General features: G+C 49.3%; 1 protein-coding gene across 9 annotated transcripts; it reads left to right on the forward strand.

Moving 5' to 3' along the window:
- The first annotated feature begins 39 nt into the window (after positions 1-39).
- SIRT3 (sirtuin 3) lies at positions 40-19,647 on the forward strand. 9 transcript variants are annotated; one of them, XM_042904187.1, is made up of 8 exons: positions 40-568; positions 4,554-4,701; positions 5,704-5,892; positions 5,984-6,216; positions 7,802-7,902; positions 13,614-13,775; positions 17,479-17,688; positions 19,129-19,647. In XM_042904187.1, the coding sequence occupies exons 1-8, from the start codon at positions 514-516 to the stop codon at positions 19,147-19,149; spliced, it is 1,119 nt and encodes a 372-aa protein (XP_042760121.1). In that variant the 5' UTR covers positions 40-513; the 3' UTR covers positions 19,150-19,647. The 9 variants fall into 9 exon arrangements, with proteins under 9 accessions (XP_042760121.1, XP_042760122.1, XP_042760127.1 ...); XM_042904189.1 differs by having other exon boundaries at positions 239-332; XM_042904188.1 differs by lacking the exon at positions 5,704-5,892 and having other exon boundaries at positions 41-568.
- Positions 19,648-19,699: the final 52 nt, after the last annotated feature.

Genomic DNA, 19,699 nt, shown 5'->3' on the forward strand with positions numbered 1-19,699 from the left:
CGAGGCAGGCCGGGAGCGTCCCCGCGGCCTGCGGCGCCCGCTGGTTGTCAGGGTAACCGCGCCCTTGCTTTGGAAGAAATTCTCTGCAGGGTTTGTACCGGATTTCCCGCGCAGCTGGCTGTGCCCTTGAGTACGAGGGCCTGGTGGCCCTGTGATGGAGGGCCATCGACAGGCTTTGTGGCCTCGGCCTTTGTGACCAGCAGTTTCTCGTCTCAAACGGGGACCATAATAACAGTAACTTCCTGGACTAAGTGTAAATGTAACTCCTGGCGGTAGTAAGCGCTCGCCAAGTGTCACCATCACCCTCCTGATTGAAAACGGCGGGACAGCAGGTTAGAGAAATGCAGGCTCCTGGTTTGGTGTCCAGGGCCAGAGGCGGGAGCTCAGCAGGCTAGGAAGCCGCCCCCACCTGGCGTCCATCCCAACCTGGGCTCGCGGGGAGGGGCGCGCGGCGGAGGCGGACACGTGGCCCTCGGGGACAAGGTCGCGAGCGGGCGGCGGAGCAGCTGGGACATGGCACGGTGGGTTCGGCCTGCTCTTTGCGCCCTCAGGCTCTGGGGCCCGGCAGGTGAGTGGGCCTCGGTCGGTGGGCGCGGGCCGGCAGCCTCTGGGGTAGGGCGCGGCGGGCGGGGCCCAGGGTGGGGACGAGCTCCTCCGCGCAGGCGAGTGGCTGCGGTTCAGTGCCCGGCGAGCGCGGGCGTCGTGCTTTCTGTGCGTGCGCGGCGGGGCACTGCAGAACCTGAAATGTCAAGTTCCTGTTCACGCAGCTCAGTGGATATTCCAGAGGCCGCCGTGGCATGTTTCTTGTTTCTTCTCACGGGATTAAAAAAATTCTTTTTTAATGTTTATTTATTTTTGAGAGAGAGAGAGAGAGAGAGAGAGAGAGCGCGCGCGCGAGCGCGTGCGATTAGGGGAGGGGCAGAGATAGAGACACAGAATCCCAAGCAGGCGCCAGGCTCGGAGCTGTCAGCACAGAGCCTGATGCCGGGCTCGAACTCACCAATGGCAAGACCGTGGCCTGAGCCAAAGTCAGATGCTTAACCAACTAAGCCACCCAGGCGCCCCTTCTCCTGCGTAGTTTTGATGTGTATAAGCAACACTTGTGTGTTCATAGTTGACACTTTGTACCTTGCCTTTTATATTTAGCAATATGTCTTGGGAGTTACTTTCATCTCAAAAATAAACGCTTTCTCAGTCTTTTATACTGATCTGTAGAATTCCTTTTTTTTTTTTTTTTTATTTGTTTTTGTTTCTTTTTTTTGTATGACTTTTTATTGGAACCACCAGATCTGCCCCAACGAAGAGCTCCCCAGGCCCTGTCGCGCCTTACAAGAAAGGGCTTAGGGTCAAGGAGGAGGGAACTGTTGCTCCTGTGCCCACAGAGGGAGGTCAAGATCTGGCCTCCGCTTCTTGGTGACCAGATTCCTCCCACTGCCTGTCCCTGCTGGGGAAACTGAGGATGCACCGCCCTGCCCTAGGTTGGGGGTGGGATCTGTAGAATTCCATTCTATTGATGCTTCATAATGTATTTAATAATTTTCTTATTTAAGCGGTTTGTAATCTTTAGTTATTAGGAATAATGCCGAGGTTCATTGTTTGTACTCACTTTTTGGATAAACTCCTAGTAGTGGAAATCCTGGGTCTAAAGATATATACATTTTTATTGTTCCCCATGCAGTAATTGTACATTTTGGGATCTTTGCTGTTAACCTTAAAAATAAAATGTTAGTTATTGCCAGCAAAATGGATTTATTCAGGAATAGCAGAGAACTCCAAATGTAGACTAGAAAGCTATGGCAAAACCATAGGCAAGTCCTAGGCACAGAGGAGAGAAATGGTGTTTTACAGAGGAAGGGGGATGGGGCTTGGGAAGTCTGTTACAAGCAAAAAGTCCTCCGAAATAAACTGGGAGCTGGAGTGTAGCGCTTCTCATTGGCTGGGCTGGGCTGGCCTCTCATTGGCTGGGCTGTGATGGTCCCTCATTGGCTGGGTTGTTGGGGGAGAGGGAGGGGAGAAAACCCTCCTTCCTCACCCGGGGCTGTGAAGCCCAGGTTTTTTCCCCCATTGGGAATGCAAAGGGCTGCGGGGAGTGACGGGGTGGGGGTGGGGGGAGTGAGGGGTGCGTGTGAGAGCTCCTCCTGTTGGTCTCCACCGCGTGTTAGTCAGGTTTCCTTTACCTCATTGCCTAGAAATTGAATATACATACGGGAATGTCTTAAAGGCCCACAGTTGTTAAGAAACTAACTTAAATGCCCAATAATGAATTAATACTTAAGTAATGGTACATCTACTTGATGCAACCTTACACAGCTACTAAATGTTGGTGAGGAGTTTAATAGATACCCAGGGGTTTTTCGTTTATCCAAGAAACCTTTATTGTACTGGCCAGGTGTCCCACCAAAGTAACTCAGTTCTGACTCTACCTGCCTGAAGAAAGCACCACAGGTGAAGGACTCAGTCCCACAAGCCCGCCCCCAGTTCAGACGCCAATCCAGGTTGTCTCCTGTGCTTCTGACTCACCAGCTATTAATTGGTTTCCGTGACCCCCTCCTCTGGTTCTGTTAATTTGCTGGAGCAGCTCCCAGAACTTGGAAGACAAGTTGACTTAATAGATTGCAGGTCTATTACAAAGACTATTAAAGGGTCTGAAGGAACGGCCGGATGTAGAGATGCATAGGGTGGGGTGTGCGAGGGTCCCTGGACCCTTCTGCACGTGATTCACCAGCCCGGAAGCCCGCAGGACCCCCTCCTTTTGCGTTTTTACGGAGACTCCAAACCCTCTAATCATAGTTGGCTCCCCCTGGCACCCAGCCCCCATCCTTAGGGCTCTTCCAAAAGTCTCCTCATGGACACAAACCCAGTTGTGGTGTAAAGGGGCTGTTTATGCGGAACAGGACACCCACTTCCCCCTCGTGGCTCCGAAGGGACTTCAGGAACTGAGGACGGGAGACCAACTGTTGTAACAAAAGATGTTCCCTTTTCTCTTAGAGACTCCAAGGGTTTGGGGATGAAGACCAAAAACATATTTACTATAAATCACAATGTTACAACTTTAAAAAAAATTTTTAACGTTTATTTATTATTGAGAGACAGAGACAGAGCAGGAGCATGGGAGGGGCAGAGAGAGGAGGAGACACAGAACCTGAAGGAAGCTCCAGGCTCTGAGCTGTTAGCACAGAGCCCGACGTGGGTCTCGAAGCTACAAACCCAGCGAGATCATGACCTGAGCCAAAGTCAGATGCCCAACCGACTGAGCCACACAGGCGCCCCATATTACAACTTTTTAAATTCCTTTTGTATTTCTTATAATAAGTTGCATTTGGGAGGAATGTAGTAAATTTTTTGAAGGAAGACTGTAGGGGAAGAGTTGTTTTAGATGCTGTGTAAAGTGGGGCGCTTAATAGGTAGAGCTTGAGCCAGATGATTTTCTTTTCTTCCCGACCATCTGGCCAGTTTTCTTTAGAAAATTTCCTTTGGAAACCTCCTCAACTTGCACTCAGAAGAACTGCTTGACAGGTGCTTTCATGCAAGTCTCCGATGCAGCAGACCGTCCTTTAGGGTCTGTGGGCATCTCTGCAGTTGTGTGGGGAGGAGGAAAGGCACTGTGTTCTCTACTGTATTTTCTGTACTTTCTGCTGGGAAAGATCTGCTATAGATCTTCTTAATAAGCAAGACTGTAAAGAATCATTTCCTGCTCTTGACTTGAGCCTCTGAGGCTCAGGGTGTTTGAGTGATGATGGGACATCAGAGCCAGGGCTCTGATTCTCCTTTGGGTGCCCTCAGCTCTGCACGCTTTCCTTTGTCATGTTCCTCGTTCTCTTTACGTACCTTTTAGAAATCTGTTCTTTTGAAAACCAAGATGATGCTTTGTATGCTGGGAGAGGCAACGACACAGAGGCAAGTGGACCATGAGCAGCAAGCAAACCCCTGACCCCAGAGTGGAGTGTGCAAGCCAGCACAGGGTCACTGCAGGAGAGGAAGGGGTGTCAGTCTCCCTAAAAGGAGCAGGAGCCCGACGAGGGCAAAGTGATTGCTCACGGGGGTTCAGCAGTGGCTTCATGAAGGAGGTGGCATTTGGTCCTGGCCTTGCTGTGGGAGATTTGGACATGCTGAGGTGGAGAAAGGTCATTCAGGCAGGAGCTGATTTTAGGGCATATACAAGAGCTAGGGAGTCGGTTGTTTGGCTGAAAAGGGGGGGGGGTTGGTATATAAGAGGACATAGTGGGGGCTGAAAGTGTCACTGGGGTGGGTATGCTGTGCTAGGGTGGGGAACAGAGCTTCAGGGGAGACCTGAATTGGTTTCGTAAGGAGCAAAAGAACACAAAGACAACACGCAGGAGAGTAAGTTAGGGCCACACTCCTAGAAGATACACTCTAAATTGTCCTGATGTGTATCTGAGGTGTGCTTTTAGGGTGCTTATTTCTTGCCTGTATCACAAAAGAGTAAAAGAAACACTCTCAGTTTCCTGTTTTTATGTCTGTATTCACGTTAGGCTCATCACTCGTTTGGGGAGGGTTGTCGGTTCCATCTGTTGAATCTCTTTTCCCATCAGGGTGGAGGAGTCTCTATACGGAAGTCAGAGATGTCCTGGGGAAGGGTCATCAAGGGCCTTCCCCTGGAAGAACAGACGCGGTGGCCGCCAGCCTTTGGGGTGTGAGAAAGGCGTCCTGTGCAGTGGGGCTGGCAGCCCTGAACTCTGGGTGAGTTGCCAGGAGAGGTAGGAGTCATGCAGTTCGGTTAGACGCCAAGCAGGGGCCCGAACGGCAGATCAGTAAACCCAGGAGGCCTTACCAGGCCCATATGAGGTGCGGCTCTGGTGCCCCATATTTCCCACAGCTGCAGCCTCGCCTCAGTGGGATGTGTTCAGACCGTGCTACTGGCTTTGTGTTAGTTGTATTGCTTTTTTTTCCCTTCCTGTTGCTTTCTGAGCGTCCAAGTCCTGAGGCCTCGCTGGAGCCTGTGATTTGTTTATTGTGTCTGGCTCTTTTTTCCTATGGGAGACCATCTCCTATTCCTAATACTTAGCCCTGTGAGTGTTTTGGCTCCTGGCTTCTGTGGGTGACTTGAGAAGTCTTCTGGTGCTTTGCAGAGAGAGCCTGGGCTGAGTGTGCCCACCCCCTTACCTTGGTGGTGGGGTTCCTTTGGCAGCTGCATAATATGGGCAGCTTCCTGAACAGCTGCAGACGTTGAAGATCAAGTCTCTGTGGCAGTGTGAATCCCTAGCTGCCAGGGCATGTTTCTTTCTGGAATGGTCTCTAGAACCACTTTTCCTCCTGATAAGATTCGGTGTAAAGCCTGGGACATTTAGCTTTCTTTAAAGGTCATTGCCTGTTTGTCACATCTCGGGTATGCTACAGTGTATGGCTCTGCAGAGAGCATGTCCAGAGCCCCCCACAGAGCCCCCACACCTCTGGTGAGCAACCCTCTTCTTTTCGCACTGGCATTGGGTAACAGGAGTTAAGACGTGACACATTCCTTGTTTGCACAGGTCTGACTAACCTGATTTTTTTTGCTCCCAAAGAAGTTTTGATTTTTAAGTTGAGACTTCTTTCTCTTTCAGCCCAGTAGTCATCGATGATGAGAAAGTGATCATCTGGGGGGACAGGAGGGAAGTGTATGGTCGTTCTCCATGGTGGGGGTCATGGCAGGGCTAGCATGAGCTTGACTGTCACAGTCACCTGGCCACTCTCCTTTTCTGTCAGCATTACAGGTGGAAGAAGACCTATATCTTCTTCTGCTAGTGCCTCAAGCATCTTTGGAAGCGGAGGCAACGGCAAGGAGAAGCTTTTTCTCCAGGACATAGCTGAGCTGATTCGAGCCGGAGCCTGCCAGAAGGCAGTGGTCATGGTGGGGGCCGGCGTCAGCACGCCCAGCGGCATTCCGGACTTCAGGTGCCCTGCAGTGCCTAGATCCTCCCTCACCACCCTGGTCCGCTGTGCGGCCCGCCTCACGGGGCTCAGGGCGTCTTGCCCCTCCTTGCAGGTCTCCAAGGAGCGGCCTGTACAGCAACCTGCAGCGGTACGACCTCCCATACCCTGAGGCCATTTTCGAGCTCACTTTCTTCCATCACAACCCCAAGCCCTTTTTCGCTCTGGCCAAGGAGCTGCACCCCGGGAGCTACAGGCCCAATGTCATACACTATTTCCTCCGCCTGCTCCACGACAAGGGGCTGCTTCTGCGGCTCTACACACAGAACATCGATGGGCTCGAGAGAGGTGAGCTCTCCACCTGTCCACGCCTCTTCTTCTGCAGGGACTGCTTCTCCCCTCCCCTGTGACTCATTTCAAGCCGGCTTGTTTTGACTTCATCCCTGACAGAAATGTCCACTGTGTCTTTAAGGGCCACTGTCGGGACCTCGTTGGTGGACCTGATGTCTTGGCATACTTGTTGGGCTATGAGTTTTGGATAGAGCTAAAGGTGACGATTGAGAGCTTTAGTTTGCTAATCTGATACGACGATTTCTTTTTTTTTTAATTAAAAAAATTTTTGTTAATGTTTATTTATTTTTGAGACAGAGACAGAGCGTGAGTGGGGGAGGGGCAGAGAGAGAGGGAGACACAGAATCCGAAGTGGGCTCCAGGCTCCGAGCCGTCAGCACAGAGCCCGACGCGGGGCTCGAACTCACGAGCCCCGAGATCGTGACCTGAGCCGAAGTCGGACGCTCAACTGACTGAGCCACCCAGGAGCTCCAGTGATGATTTATTTTTCAAGAAATTTATTGTGAAATGTCTTGAGCACAGAAAAGTAGAGAGAACGTAACGAGCCGTCACGTCCTCCTCACAGCCAGTCCTCACTTCATCTGTGTCTTCTTTCCCCCACGTTTTCTCTCACCCCGTTATTTTGGAGCAGATCCCTCACATCATAAACTTAATCTGTAAACAATCTGTAAGTACTTCAGTGGGTAACTCTAGAAAATAAAGATTTAAAAATCATAACTACGATATCATAACTACGATATCAAAGAAATCGCTATTAATGCCTTAGAATTACCAAACTCTGTGTGTAATGATTTCCTGACTGTCCCGAGGGCGGCCACAACCAGTGATTCACAGATCGTACTGGCTGCTGACCGCATCTTAGAGAAGCATGGCTGAGCCTTTCTCTTATGGGCAGATTCCAACGAGTGCTGACTCTTAGTGAGCCAGCATCCGCTCGGCCAGGCTGCAGACATCTGGTGATTTGAAGAAAGTAGTCACCTCAACTCCAGGAAAATAATTCCTTGCCAGAAGGATTCTGCAGCTTGCAGCCCCATAGGCAGCAGTGGAACCCCTGTGGGGGCGACCTCTTCTTCTGGAGTTGCAGCAGGCAGGCCCGTGCGAAGGCGCGAGCTCTGGCTTGTGGGCTGTAGCGTATGGAGATTTAGGACCATGGCGGGGATAGCGGAAGCCACTTGCAGCTGGGACTGTCTGTCCGCCCACAGCCCAGAAGCTGACAGTGGGAACAGACAACTGTCATAATAAGTTACCTCTGTTTTTCTATAGTTTTTTGGAAACTGTCTTTGTACCGTTTTTTCACTTTTACTGGGTATCTGTAGAATAGAAAATGTTTTCCTAGTTATTAAATATAATTTTATCTGAACTTACATCAAACTTGTTGACAGGCCTCATTTTAACCTTGGTTTGGCTCCATCGGTGCTCATTCTGGTCAGTGGGGCGTCATCTGGAGGTGGTGGAGGCAGGGACGCCAGGCTTGCACGAGGGTTGTGACTGCCTCTGGGGACCTGCCAGGCTCAGAGCCATGCTTGGGGGCCTGTGCACCCACCCCAGAGCCAGCAGCACTTTGCTTTGGCTTGAATTTCAGTGGCTGGCATCCCTGCCTCCAAGCTGGTTGAAGCTCACGGATCCTTTGCCTCTGCCACGTGCACTGTCTGCCGAAGGCCCTTCCCAGGGAAGGACGTTTGGGTGAGTTGTCATGCTGGCAGTTCTCTCCCTTCTGCACTCTGCGGTGGGAGTGATCCGGAGAAGTGACGTTTTAGAAGCATTGTATTAGAAGAACAACAGAACAGTAATGGTGTGAAATGTTTTTCTTTATTTTTAAATTGGAAAAGTAATATATGCCTGTCAAAAATTAAGAAATACGTGGGGAGATAAGGCATATGTAGGGAAATGGGGAAAATGGATTTCCCTTCGGCCGATTCCTACAGCCCACTTTAACAGTTTGGTATGTAATGTTACAAGCCTTTAAAAAAAGGGGGAGGGGCGTGGCACCTGGGTGGCTCAGTCGATTAAGAGACTGACTCTTGATTTGGGCTTAGGCCATGATCTCATGGTTCATGAGTTCAAGCCCCTTGTCAGGCTCCGTGTGGAGCCTCCTTGGGATTCTCTCTCTCCCTTTCTCTCTGCCCCTCCCCCACTCCTCTCTCTCCCTCTTTCTCTCTCACAAAATAAATAAATAAGCTTTAAAAAAATAAAAAAAGGTATATATAAACATACATGACCATATCTATGTACCTACAACACACAGTGACCAATTTTTTTTTTTTTTAGCTACAGGATTATTAACCTTAATCTACAACCTGCTCTGTTACAGAACAAAATTTCATGGATTTATTGTGTCAGTAACCACAGCTCTGCTTACTGTTTTTAGTAACTAGAGTAATACATTTAGCCATTCACCTACTGTGGGACATTTTTTGATGTTTCTGATTTTTACTATTAAAAATAATGCATCAGTGACACTCATGCTTATATCCTTGTGTACTTCTGGCAATATTTCTGTAGGATGGGTTTCTCAAAGTGCAATAGGACAAGCTGGAAAATTTTAAATAAAGATGAAGGTCTGAAATATTGATGAGGAATAGGGCCTTGTCTTTTACTTTTCGATGATGTGAAATTCACATAACCGTAAAATTAAACATTTTTAAACCTGTTTTTTTTTTTTTTTTTTTTTTTTTTTTTAAATTTTTTTTTCAACGTTTTTTATTTATTTTTGGGACAGAGAGAGACAGAGCATGAACGGGGGAGGGGCAGAGAGAGAGGGAGACACAGAATCGGAAACAGGCTCCAGGCTCCGAGCCATCGGCCCAGAGCCTGACGCGGGGCTCGAACTCACGGACCGCGAGATCGTGACCTGGCTGAAGTCGGAGGCTTAACCGACTGCGCCACCCAGGCGCCCCAAACCTGTTTTTTTTTTTAAAGTTTATTTCTTTTTAAGAGAGAGAGAAAGAGAGAGCAAGAACAGGGGAGGGGCAGAGAGAGAGGGAGACACAGAATCCAAAGCAGGCTCCAGGCTCTGAATTGTGTGCACAGAACCTGATGTGGGGCTCGAACTCACAAACTGTGAGATCATGACCTGAGCTGAAGTTGGATGTTTAACCAACTGAGCCACCCAGGCGCCCCCGTAAAATTAAACATTTTAAAGTATATAATTCATTGGCATTTAATATATTTACAGTGTCGTGGAAACACCACCTCTGATTCCAGAACATTTTCATCACCCTAAAGGAAAACCCTTTACCCACTACTCAGTCAGTGCTTCCCAGCACAATCCCTGGCAACCACTGATCCGTTTATTGTCTCCATGGTTTTGCCTTTTCCAGAATGTCAGAGTTGGAATCATACAGTGAGCAGCCTTTTCAGACTGACTTCCTGCACTTACTAAGATGCATTTACATTTCCTCCTTGTCTTTTCATGGCTTCATAGCTCATTTCTTTTTAGTGCTGAATAATATTCCCTTGTCTAGATGGACCACAGTTTATCCATTTATGTACTGAAAGGCACTTTGGTTGTTCCTAAGTTTTGGCATTTATTAATAAAGCTGCTATAAACATCTGTGTGCAGGTTTTTGTGTGGATATAAGTTTTTCAACTCGTGGGTAAATACCAAGGAATCTGATTGCTGGATTGTATTGTAAGAGCATGTTAGCTTAGTGCCTTCCAGTGTAGCTGTACCATTTTGCATTTCCACCAGCAATGATGAGAGCAGCATCTGGTGTTGTCAGAGTTCTAGAGTTTAGCTGTTGAGATAGGTGTGCGATGGTATCGTATCGTCTTGTGCAACTCCATGATGACGTAAGTCATGGAGTATCTTCTTTAAAAAAAATTTGTTTTTATTTTGGAGAGAGAGCATGAAGTGAGGAGAGGGGCAGAGCGAATATTAAGCAGACTCCATGCTCAGCAGTGTGGAGCTTGATGTGGGGCTTGGTCCCACGACCCTGGGATCATGACCTGAGCCAAAATCAAGAGTCTGATGCTCAATCGACTGAGTCACGTAGGCGCCCCATGGAATATTTTTTCAAATGCTCATTTGCTACCTGTATATTGTCTTTGGCGAGCTGTGTATTTAGTTCTTTGGCCCATGTTTTAATTAGGTTGCTGATTTTCTTGTTGTTGAGTTTTAAGAATTTTTTGTGTATTTTGTATAGCAGTCCTTTATCAGAGGAGGATATCCTTTATCTGTGGAGGACAGGGAAAGACCAAAGAGGTGACCACTCTAGGTTTGTAGGTGGCAGTTTATTTAAAAAAAAAATTTTTTTTTTAACGTTTATTTATTTTTGAGACAGAGAGAGACAGAGCATGAACAGGGGAGGGTCAGAGAGAGGGAGACACAGAATCTGAAACAGGCTCCAGGCTCTGAGCTGTCAGCACAGAGCCCGACGCGGGGCTCGAACTCACAGACCGCGAGATCGTGACCTGAGCCGAAGTCGGACGCCTAACCGACCGAGCCACCCAGGCGCTCCTGTAGGTGGCAGTTTAGTAAGTAAGAGAACTTATGTGCGAGGCTCCTCCTGGGCAGCAGCAAGACAACCAGATCCCTGCACCCACCTCCACATCCGACAGGTTTATAATGAGGCCTTAACTGGGCTCAGTCACGTCTACTGTGCACATCACCACCTCCAGGCTGTGTCCTTGAGCAGTCTCTGGGACAGGGAAGGCAAGTGGAACCCGCGTTCCAAGGACGGGGGGGAGGGGGGGGAGTGAGGAGCTCCCAGGTGCCGGGTCCAGACCATAGGTCAACTGGCAGTTTTGTCTTTTGATGACCTTCCCCAATACTCAGTGGTGATTTCTTGCAAGTATTCTAGCATCTTCCCAAAACTTAGGCATCTGTTTCTTTAAATCCCTTCCAGGATGTTCCTATTAGGATGCTTTCATCCAGTGTTTGGCCCGACCCTCACCAACACGCATGTGGACCCATTGATATAAATCTGAGCACTCAGATTAGCAAATTTGAATAACTATGTTAAATTCTTCAGCAAATTTATGGGGTCTCAGTCACTTTAGGAAACTCTTTCACTATGGCTCAAAACTCAGCCTTAATCCAGGCAACGTAAACAATGGGGTGTTCTTTGGGACCCCCAGCAGAGTTAACTGTAGAGGGGTGGGTAGTAATAGGTTTGGGAGAGGAGGGGTGAGGAGAAGTTTGGAGGGAAAAGGAAGCTCAGCAAAAGGGCTAGAATGAGAGATAGGTAGAGGGGGGTTGGGGACAGTGAGGAGAGAAGAGAGGGAAACTGTGCCAGAGGTGGGGCCTGAGCGCAAGGCCACCCCACCTGTCAGGAGACAAAGAAGATGGGGAGGGGACAAGGCCTCAGAAGCCATGTGGACATCTTTCAGTTGTTTGCCTGCCTTGGTTAGTTTACAAATAGTATTTTGCAAAAAGGCAGACTTTGAATCCAGAAACTGTTTGGAAGCCTCAAGGTATCAATGAAAATAAGCATCCAATTCAGTTTTGACAATTTTAGAGCCCATGGCTGTCCGATTGAGTTGTGAGGAAGGGAAATTTGGGGAGCTCGAAAGTTCCCCATAATGGCCATTGAAGTTGTAAATTGTTTTTTGTTAAGTTAGTCCATATAAGAATGCACGTGAGGAGGGAGCACAGTTTTTAATCATGGAACCGGCAGGGCTCCCAGAAGAGTGGGGGCAGGGGCACCCTCAAAGCATTTTGATCACTGGGATCCCATTTCCCAGAGGCTTTTCTCCAGAGCCAAGAGGAAAATTCCTGAACAGCACAGCCCCAGTAGGAATAGCCGGGCTCTAGAAAGGAGTCAGACAAAGGCCACATGAGTACTCTCTGAAAGGATGAAGCCTTAGGGCAGGTCCTGAATAAAGTCTGGAGAGCTCAAAACAGAGAGTGAAGCACAAATCCAGGAGAAAACTCACATTCAAACCCCAGGGTTGGTGAGGAAGCAGTGAGCCCAGCTGGCGCTGAGGGTGCTGGCACCTGTTTGTTTGCTCACCAGCCTCAGTCGCTGGGTGGGGTTGGGGATGTGTGTGTGCGTCCTTCCTGCATCCCACTTCTGACACCTAGTAATGTTTTCCTTAAACATAGCCCTTTCAGTTATTTTACCAGGGAAATGGGTTTATTCAGGAATAGTTGAAAATTGCTATTTGGGACAAGCAAGCTATGACAAAACTGTAGGCAAGTCCAGCCAACAAAGGAGAGGGACATTATTTGATGGAGAGGAGGGAGGGAGTTTGGAGAGGCTGGAGAACCAGGTCATGGAGTTGATGTTGTCTTGCTCGCTGAGTCACTGGAGTGGTTGATTTGATGTAGGGGAGGTGGTGCATTTCTTCCCTGGTTGGGCCTGTCATTGGTGGTTCTCTCCTGTTGAGGGTTCTTCTGTTGGGTCTAGTTGACACTTCTTTGTGTGATTGATGGTGAGTGGTATGGCTCCTTCCAGCCTCCTGAGTCCACATTAGCAAGGTCTCCCTGTATTAATTTTCATAATGCTCAGCTGTTTGTTGAAGAGGAGAAATTTGGTTGGCTGTGCTTATGTGAGTCTGCTTCTAGGGTTTCTGGTCTGGTCCTTCACTAGTGCCACAGTCTTGATTCCTTTTTTTTTTTTTTTTTTTTTAAGTTTTTATTTAAATCCAGGTTAGGTAACACACAGAGTTATATTAGTTTCAGGTGTGCAATATAGTGATGAAACACTTCAATACATCGCCTGTTGCTCAACACGAATGTCCTCCTTAATTCCCATCCCTTATTTAGCCCATCTCTCAAACCCCTCCCCTCTGGTAACCATCAGTGTGTTCTCTGTAGTCAAGAGTCTGTTTCTTGGCTTGCTCCCCCCCTCTTTCTCCCTTTATTAAGAGCCATCTTTTATTTATTTGTTTTAAATTTATTTATTTATTTTGAGAGAGAGAGCACACTTGACTGGGGGAGAGGCAGAGAGAGGGAGGGAGGGAGGGAGGGAGGCAGGCAGAGAGAGAGAGAGAGAGAGAGAGTCCCAAGCAGGCTCCATGCTGTCAGCATAGAGCCCAATGCGGGGCTCAAACTCACAAACTGTGAGATCATGACCTGAGCTGAAAACAAGAGTCAGATGCTTAACCAACTGAGCCACCCAGACACCCTAAGAGCCATCTTTTATTTTATTTTATTTATTTATTTATTTATTTATTTATTTATTTATTTATTTAAAATTTATTTATTTTGGAGACAGAGCATGAGCAGGGGAGGGGCAGAGACAGAGGGAGACACAGAATCAGAAGCAGGCTCCAGGCTCTGAGCTGTCAGCACAGAGCCTGACGTGGGGCTTGAACTCACGGACTGTGAGATCATGACCTGAGCTGAAGTCAGACGCTCAACCGACTGAGACACCCAGGCGCTCCAAGAGCCATCTCTTAAAGTGTGTTGTGATATCTTCCTTGGTTCATTTTCTATTTGTGTTACACAGGCCGAAGTGATGGTGGACAGGATCCCCCGCTGTCCAGTCTGCACTGGCATCGTGAAGCCCGACATCGTGTTCTTTGGGGAGACGCTGCCCCAGAGGTTCTTGCTACATGTGGTTGATTTCCCCATGGCAGATGTGCTGCTTATCCTCGGGACCTCCCTGGAGGTTTGTCCGCAGGCCCAGTGGTGGGCTGAGTGTGTGGGGAGGAGGCTAGGAAGATAGGGTGGAAGAGGTGGGGCTGGTGGGCCAGCTCCGGATGCTCTCAGAGCCCCCTGGTGTCCCAGCTTCAGAAGATGAATGGGTTCATCTGGTGCGGAAGCACAGGTATTCCCGGCCTAGGGAGTGGAAGCCTGGGCAGAATGGGGAGGAGGGAGGATGCTCAGCTTTGGAGGTGCTGTCAGTGTGGGTGGGGCACAGCATGTGAAGGGAAGGGAGAAGGGAGGGGTGTGGACAGGTAGAGAGGGACAGACTTCCCAGGCCACATCACAGAGGCCAATTTTGTGCTAGAAGCAGTGATAGACTTGAAAGGATGGGACCAGGGACATAGCTTGTGCCTCTTGGGTCAGAGAGAGATCGCTGATGAGTGGGATGGGGATTGAAGCAAGATGTCCAGGAGGGCTAGTCCTCAAGAAGGCAGGGCTGTGGGCACAGTCAGACCACGTGACTGAGAGAGGGCAGGGAGAGGGACTGGCTGCACCAGGGACAGGGGAGGGAGTGGTCTGGCTCTCTATGGGTCCTCAGGGCATTTGTTGGTAAGGAGGAATTTAGAGGGAGGGTGCCGAGCTCAGTTCTGCACATGTGTGTTTGAGGTGCCTGGGAGACACTCATGGACACATTCCAGAAGCTATTCTGCATCTGGATCTGGAGCTCAGGAACTTTGTAAAGGAATCAAGAGCAAGAATGAGACCCTGCAATGAGCTCTGCCTAATTGGATGTAGGCAGCAAGGGCCAGAAGGGCCAGAAAGGCCTGTATTCAGAGCCCGGGCAGCCACGGAGGCCTAGAGTGGTGTGCCCGCTGTTCCAGTGCTTTGGACAGACACAGTAAGATGGTGTAAGCAAGTGACACAGTTTTAGCAGCTGGAGAAGTAACAAATGGGACAGGAAGGCTGGGAAGGGTTGTGAGCTGGTCGTGATATCGACGTGGTTGGTTTGCACGGCCGAGTCAGGAAGGTGACCTTGGAGCTGAGGCCAGGGAGATGCAGGTGTCAGCTGAGGGTGTCTGGCAGTGGAAACTGCCCGTGACCAGCAGTGACAAAGGTCTGACCTCCCGACCCTGTGGGTGCTGTGTCATGAGTGTGCCATGGTGCACGGTGAGGTGGTGGGAGAGCCAGTAGAGGCCTTGCAGGTGGTGTCCAGGTGGCGACGGTGGTTGGCCAGGTAACGCTGCAGAGGGCGTTGGCGCCCAGGTGTTTAAAGGAACACTGGGTGGGAGAGTGTGGACCCCCGCAGGGCTCCGGGCTTGTGACCTGAGTGACCACAAGGATGGAGCTGGTTTCCTGAGACTGAGAAGCCTAGTGGGCAGGTTGGGGGATCTTGGCCTCCGGCACACTGATTCGAGGGCTGCTTTGGGCTGTCGAGTGGATGAGGGCGGTGGGAGGTGGATTCCTGCATCTGGAGTCCAGGAAGGAGCAGAGGTATGACCTGGGCTGGCGCAGTGAGCAGCCGGAAGAGCCCAGAGCGTGGACAGACCCATGATGCCCACCCTGGGCCTGGTTGGAGGGGTGGGCCTAGGGGACAGGCAGAGGGCCAGGGCCATGGTGCCAGCGGCATGTGGTGCTGAGTCTGGCTGCCCTGTGCTGGCTACTGGTGATGGACATTGGGGCCACCAGCCCTCCCGTATTTTTTAAGTGAAATGAAAATAGCCTTTCTCTTTGATTCTAAAAGTACCACATGCTTGTTTTAAAAAATGTACACATTAGGTAGAGATGCAGAGTGAATTAAAGAATCTCTTCTGTTCTACCAGCACCGTGAGTGTTTTGCTGTGTCCTCACAGGCTTCTGCGCTGCACAGATGTGGTGATCTTAACCAGAAGTGCAGAGAGACCTAGCTTGTCAGCACCCCTAGTGTCCCTGACAAATGCCGATACAAGGTTCCAGTCGGGAGCCCCAAAGCAGAGTGCTTGTCTGTAAGCACTGAGCAATCTGCAGTGTGGCTTAGACTTTATCTCATATGCCGCGTGGAGGAAATATCAATGCACTTGGTTATGGATCACCCCTCCGGATGTCACTGAGGTGTGACATAATATATGGTATATAAATCATGTGACGTTTTCTAAAATGTAAAATATTCTGAATTCTGGAACACACCCAGATCCAAGAGGTTTTTTTTTTTTTTTTTTTTTTTACTTTAGGGAGAGAGAGTGCACACAAGTGGGAGAGGGGCAGAGGGAGAGAGAGAGAGAGAGAGAGAGAGAGAGAGAGAATATCAAACAGGTTCCATGCTCAGTGCAGATCCTGACATGAGGCTCGATCCCATGAACTGTGAGATCGTGACCTGAGCCGAAATTAAGAGTTGGATGCTCAACTGACTGAGCCACCCAGGTGCCCCTGAGCCCTGAGAGTTTTAAGATAGGGATGACAGATGTATGACAAAATTTATTGTTGATGGGCAACAAAAATAATAGATATTATATTTAAAATGATGTAGTGAATAACCACATACACATTTGCACATTCATGTGAGTACTTTTGTAGCAAAGAAATATTGAGAAGTTGCTTTCCAGAAAGATACACTAATTACATTGCCACCAACAGATGTGGGCCATTTTCCCACATCCTCACTGACAGCAAACATTACCTGTCTTTAAGTTTTCATCCATCTGATTGGCTAGAAAGAAATAAGTGTGTATGTGAGAGAGAGAGAAAGGGAGGGATATTTAACATGTCTGTAATTAAGAGTGAAGTTCGTCTTTTCATGTTTATTGATCACTGTGTTCTCGTTGGATTGCATATTTGTATCTCTTGTCCATTTTTCATTAAGTTATTTTCTTAGTTGGTCTATAAATTAGCAATATAAATTCATTAAATAAAATGTTTATAAATTAGTTTAGCAATTAGAAATATAAACTATTTCTCACATGTTGTAAATATTTTTGCAGTTTGTTTATGATGATAAAGTTTAAAAAATTATTTTTCTGCATAGTATTTTTATGTAGATGATAATGTGACAGTATTACATAGTCAGACCTGTCATGAGTTTCCTTTGTCTGATCTGACTTCACTATCAGGCCTGAAAAGTCTTTCCCTACCTTTACTTATGAACCCTAAACTTTCTTTAAGAACTATTTTGTTTACATTTAAACCTTTCACTCATTTGAAATTTTTTCAATGAAGGCAGGAGTTGAGCATTTTCGTCCCAGATAATGAGGCAGTCTCAATACCATTTAATAATCTGTTTCTAATTTCTAATGGAAATTTCACTTGGAAGCAGCATGAAGAAGCCCAAAGTCACCGAGTTAGGACTCTCTGGAGGTCTGGATGGTGAGGGCTGTGGAAAAGTGGGGCACCCTCTCTGCTGGGCATGTCAGGAGCCCTCTGTGGGGCCAGGTCCTTGCTCCCAGGGAGCGTGGGTGGCCCAACCAGATGCTGCTGGGAGGAGGGTAAGGTGGAGCATAGTTGCTGGAGCTCAGATGTGCCTGGGCAGAGAGACCCACAGAGGCCAGGACATGTGGGAGGCGGAAAGAGGGACGCAGGCAGGAGGGAGGCTCGGGAAGGGAGGAACCCAAGCATGGAGACCAAGCTGACAGTGTGACGGGAAGAAACGAAATAGGTGGTGAGTTTTCCCTGTACCCGAGGTCTTACTGTCAGTCTGTGTCCCGAGGGGCTCGGAGGGTGGGCACTGTGCTCCTCACTTCTGGGCAATTTTTCAGGTAGAACCTTTTGCCAGCTTGTCTGAGGCCGTGCGGAGCTCGGTGCCCCGACTGCTCATCAACCGGGACCTGGTGGGGCCCTTTGCTTGGCGTCCTCGCAGCAGGGACGTGGTCCAGCTAGGGGATATGGTTCACAGCGTGGAAAGGCTGGTGGAGCTTCTGGGCTGGACAGAAGAGTTGCAGGACCTCATGCGGCAGGAAGCCGAGAAGGTACGGACTGTGAGCGGGTCATCTCCAGGGCTGCCTTCCTCACTGCTTGGGGGTCTGGGCCCACCTGGTGTGGAACCCTGTCTGGCTAAAACAGAACTAGCAAATACTGGCTGTTAACCCCGTACCGGCCGCTGCCCAGGGCCACCTCCGTGTGGACATGAAGAAGGGATGCTAGATGCCTGCTCTCCACTGGCAGAGCCGTGACTTGGTCCCGGTGGACTGGGGTTGTCCTCGCATCACAGAGCAGCATTGCCTTTTGTCCCTAAAATAAAGCGGCACCAAGCAGCTCCAGGCCAAGGTGTGGCTCTGAGCCGAAGTTTGAGGAGCTGAAGTCTGTGCCTGTGCGGTGTGGGATGAAGCCCACCTCGGGGAGGCTTTCGGGAGATCATCAGCGTGAGAGCCGTTGGCCTGACAATGTGCTCAGGGTAGAAGGCCAAAGACCCTTGGTACCTTCCAGGTTTCAGACCTGTAACAAGTGAACTTACAGAAAATGCAGTTTCCCATAAGAATCAGCATGTGTAGCCTTGATGTGAGAGGTTATTTTCTAAAGGAGGCAGCATTAAGCATTTGAAGTCCGTTTGTCTCACAGAGACAATCATGTGACAATGCCCAAAGGGGACGGGGCAGAGGTCTGGGGACAGCCTTACTCTTCAGCTGTGACTGCCTCAGGGCTCAGGGCCGTGGGTCAGGCCTTCCCCTCACCTCCACTGGCAATAGCCCCAAGCAGCTGGTTTCTTACCAAGTTGAACCCAAGAGAGAAGAATAAGGCTTATTAAGGATAGGAGACTTCACACGATTTCCACACGCAGTGGACACGATGGCCACGGTTTTTTCTAGCCTTCCCCTCCAGAGTTTGGCTCTAATGGCTAACACGTAGGCTGGCATCACTCGTCATCTCAATTGGAATACCAGTTATGCTGCTCGGTCGTTTGAGGGAAGCAGAGAGTGCAGGTAGCACTGAAGCGTGTACCTCACACGCCGAGAGGAGGGTAGGTGCCCTGGTCAGACCCGCCCGGCCGCTTCCTGGCTCTGGCGTCCCACTCCCATACAGGAACAACACTAAGTCACGTGGCCCCGGGGATTTGACCTGTGCATTTTCTGGTCTTACAGAAATCTATGTAAAGTGGGTCCTGGTCTTAGGGGTTTATGTATTTAAAAAGAGGTGCCATCCAAGAGTAAACGTCAAGGGACGGGCTGCAGTCCAGTTTAGGTTGCTTTGCCAAATAGTGCATAATCTTGAGCACGTGAGCTCCAGAACATTTCACATGGTCACTTAAATGAAGCCCTCCATTTAGCCACCCAGTTTTGCCCAGCCCTGCTGGCATCATGTTACTTTGGCTCAACAGCAGCATTGGCAGAGGCAGAAAAGCTTTTGTTTTATGATAGTTCAAACCCAGGCCCTGAGATCTGCAGGACTGATTTCCCTTCTTTGTGTTCCAGCTCAATGGATGGGACAGATAGGGTGATGGCTGGTCCCCCCGCCACTCCCGGGACCAGAAATGGTTCCATGGGGTCACTGCCCGCCGCTAAGGAAACAGTTTTGGCCGAACTGGAACCTGCGGCCTAAGGAAGAATGAGGCTGCCCAGGTCATGAGCTCTGTGCCGACCGGTCGTGTTGTGCTCACACCACAGGCCACCCGTCACACTGGCACCTTTCTGCTGTTGGGACTCTTCAGTCTGCTGAGGCTGACTGCAAAAGCTTTGACAGCTTGAACTCAAACAGACCAACGGAAAGCCCCGACTGGATCAGCCATGTGTCCAGGTCTCCATCTGAAGGGCTTGGCATCTCGGTCTGTTAGAAGGACCCAGTCTCTGGCTGAGTGGCCTTAGTCACTCCCAAGGCATGGTCCTGGGTCCCAAGTAATAGAATAGGGTCCTTGAGTATGTTGGTCTCCTTAGTAATGTTATTTTTAATTAAAGAAACTTTATTCATTTCTGGCATGAAATAAACTCTTTGGTCTCCTTAAGGGAATACAGGTGTTAACAGTGGCTGTAGAAAGGGGACCTTGAG

This window comes from Panthera leo, chromosome D1 (genome assembly GCF_018350215.1).
Source record: "Panthera leo isolate Ple1 chromosome D1, P.leo_Ple1_pat1.1, whole genome shotgun sequence".
Classification (NCBI taxonomy): domain Eukaryota; kingdom Metazoa; phylum Chordata; class Mammalia; order Carnivora; family Felidae; genus Panthera; species Panthera leo.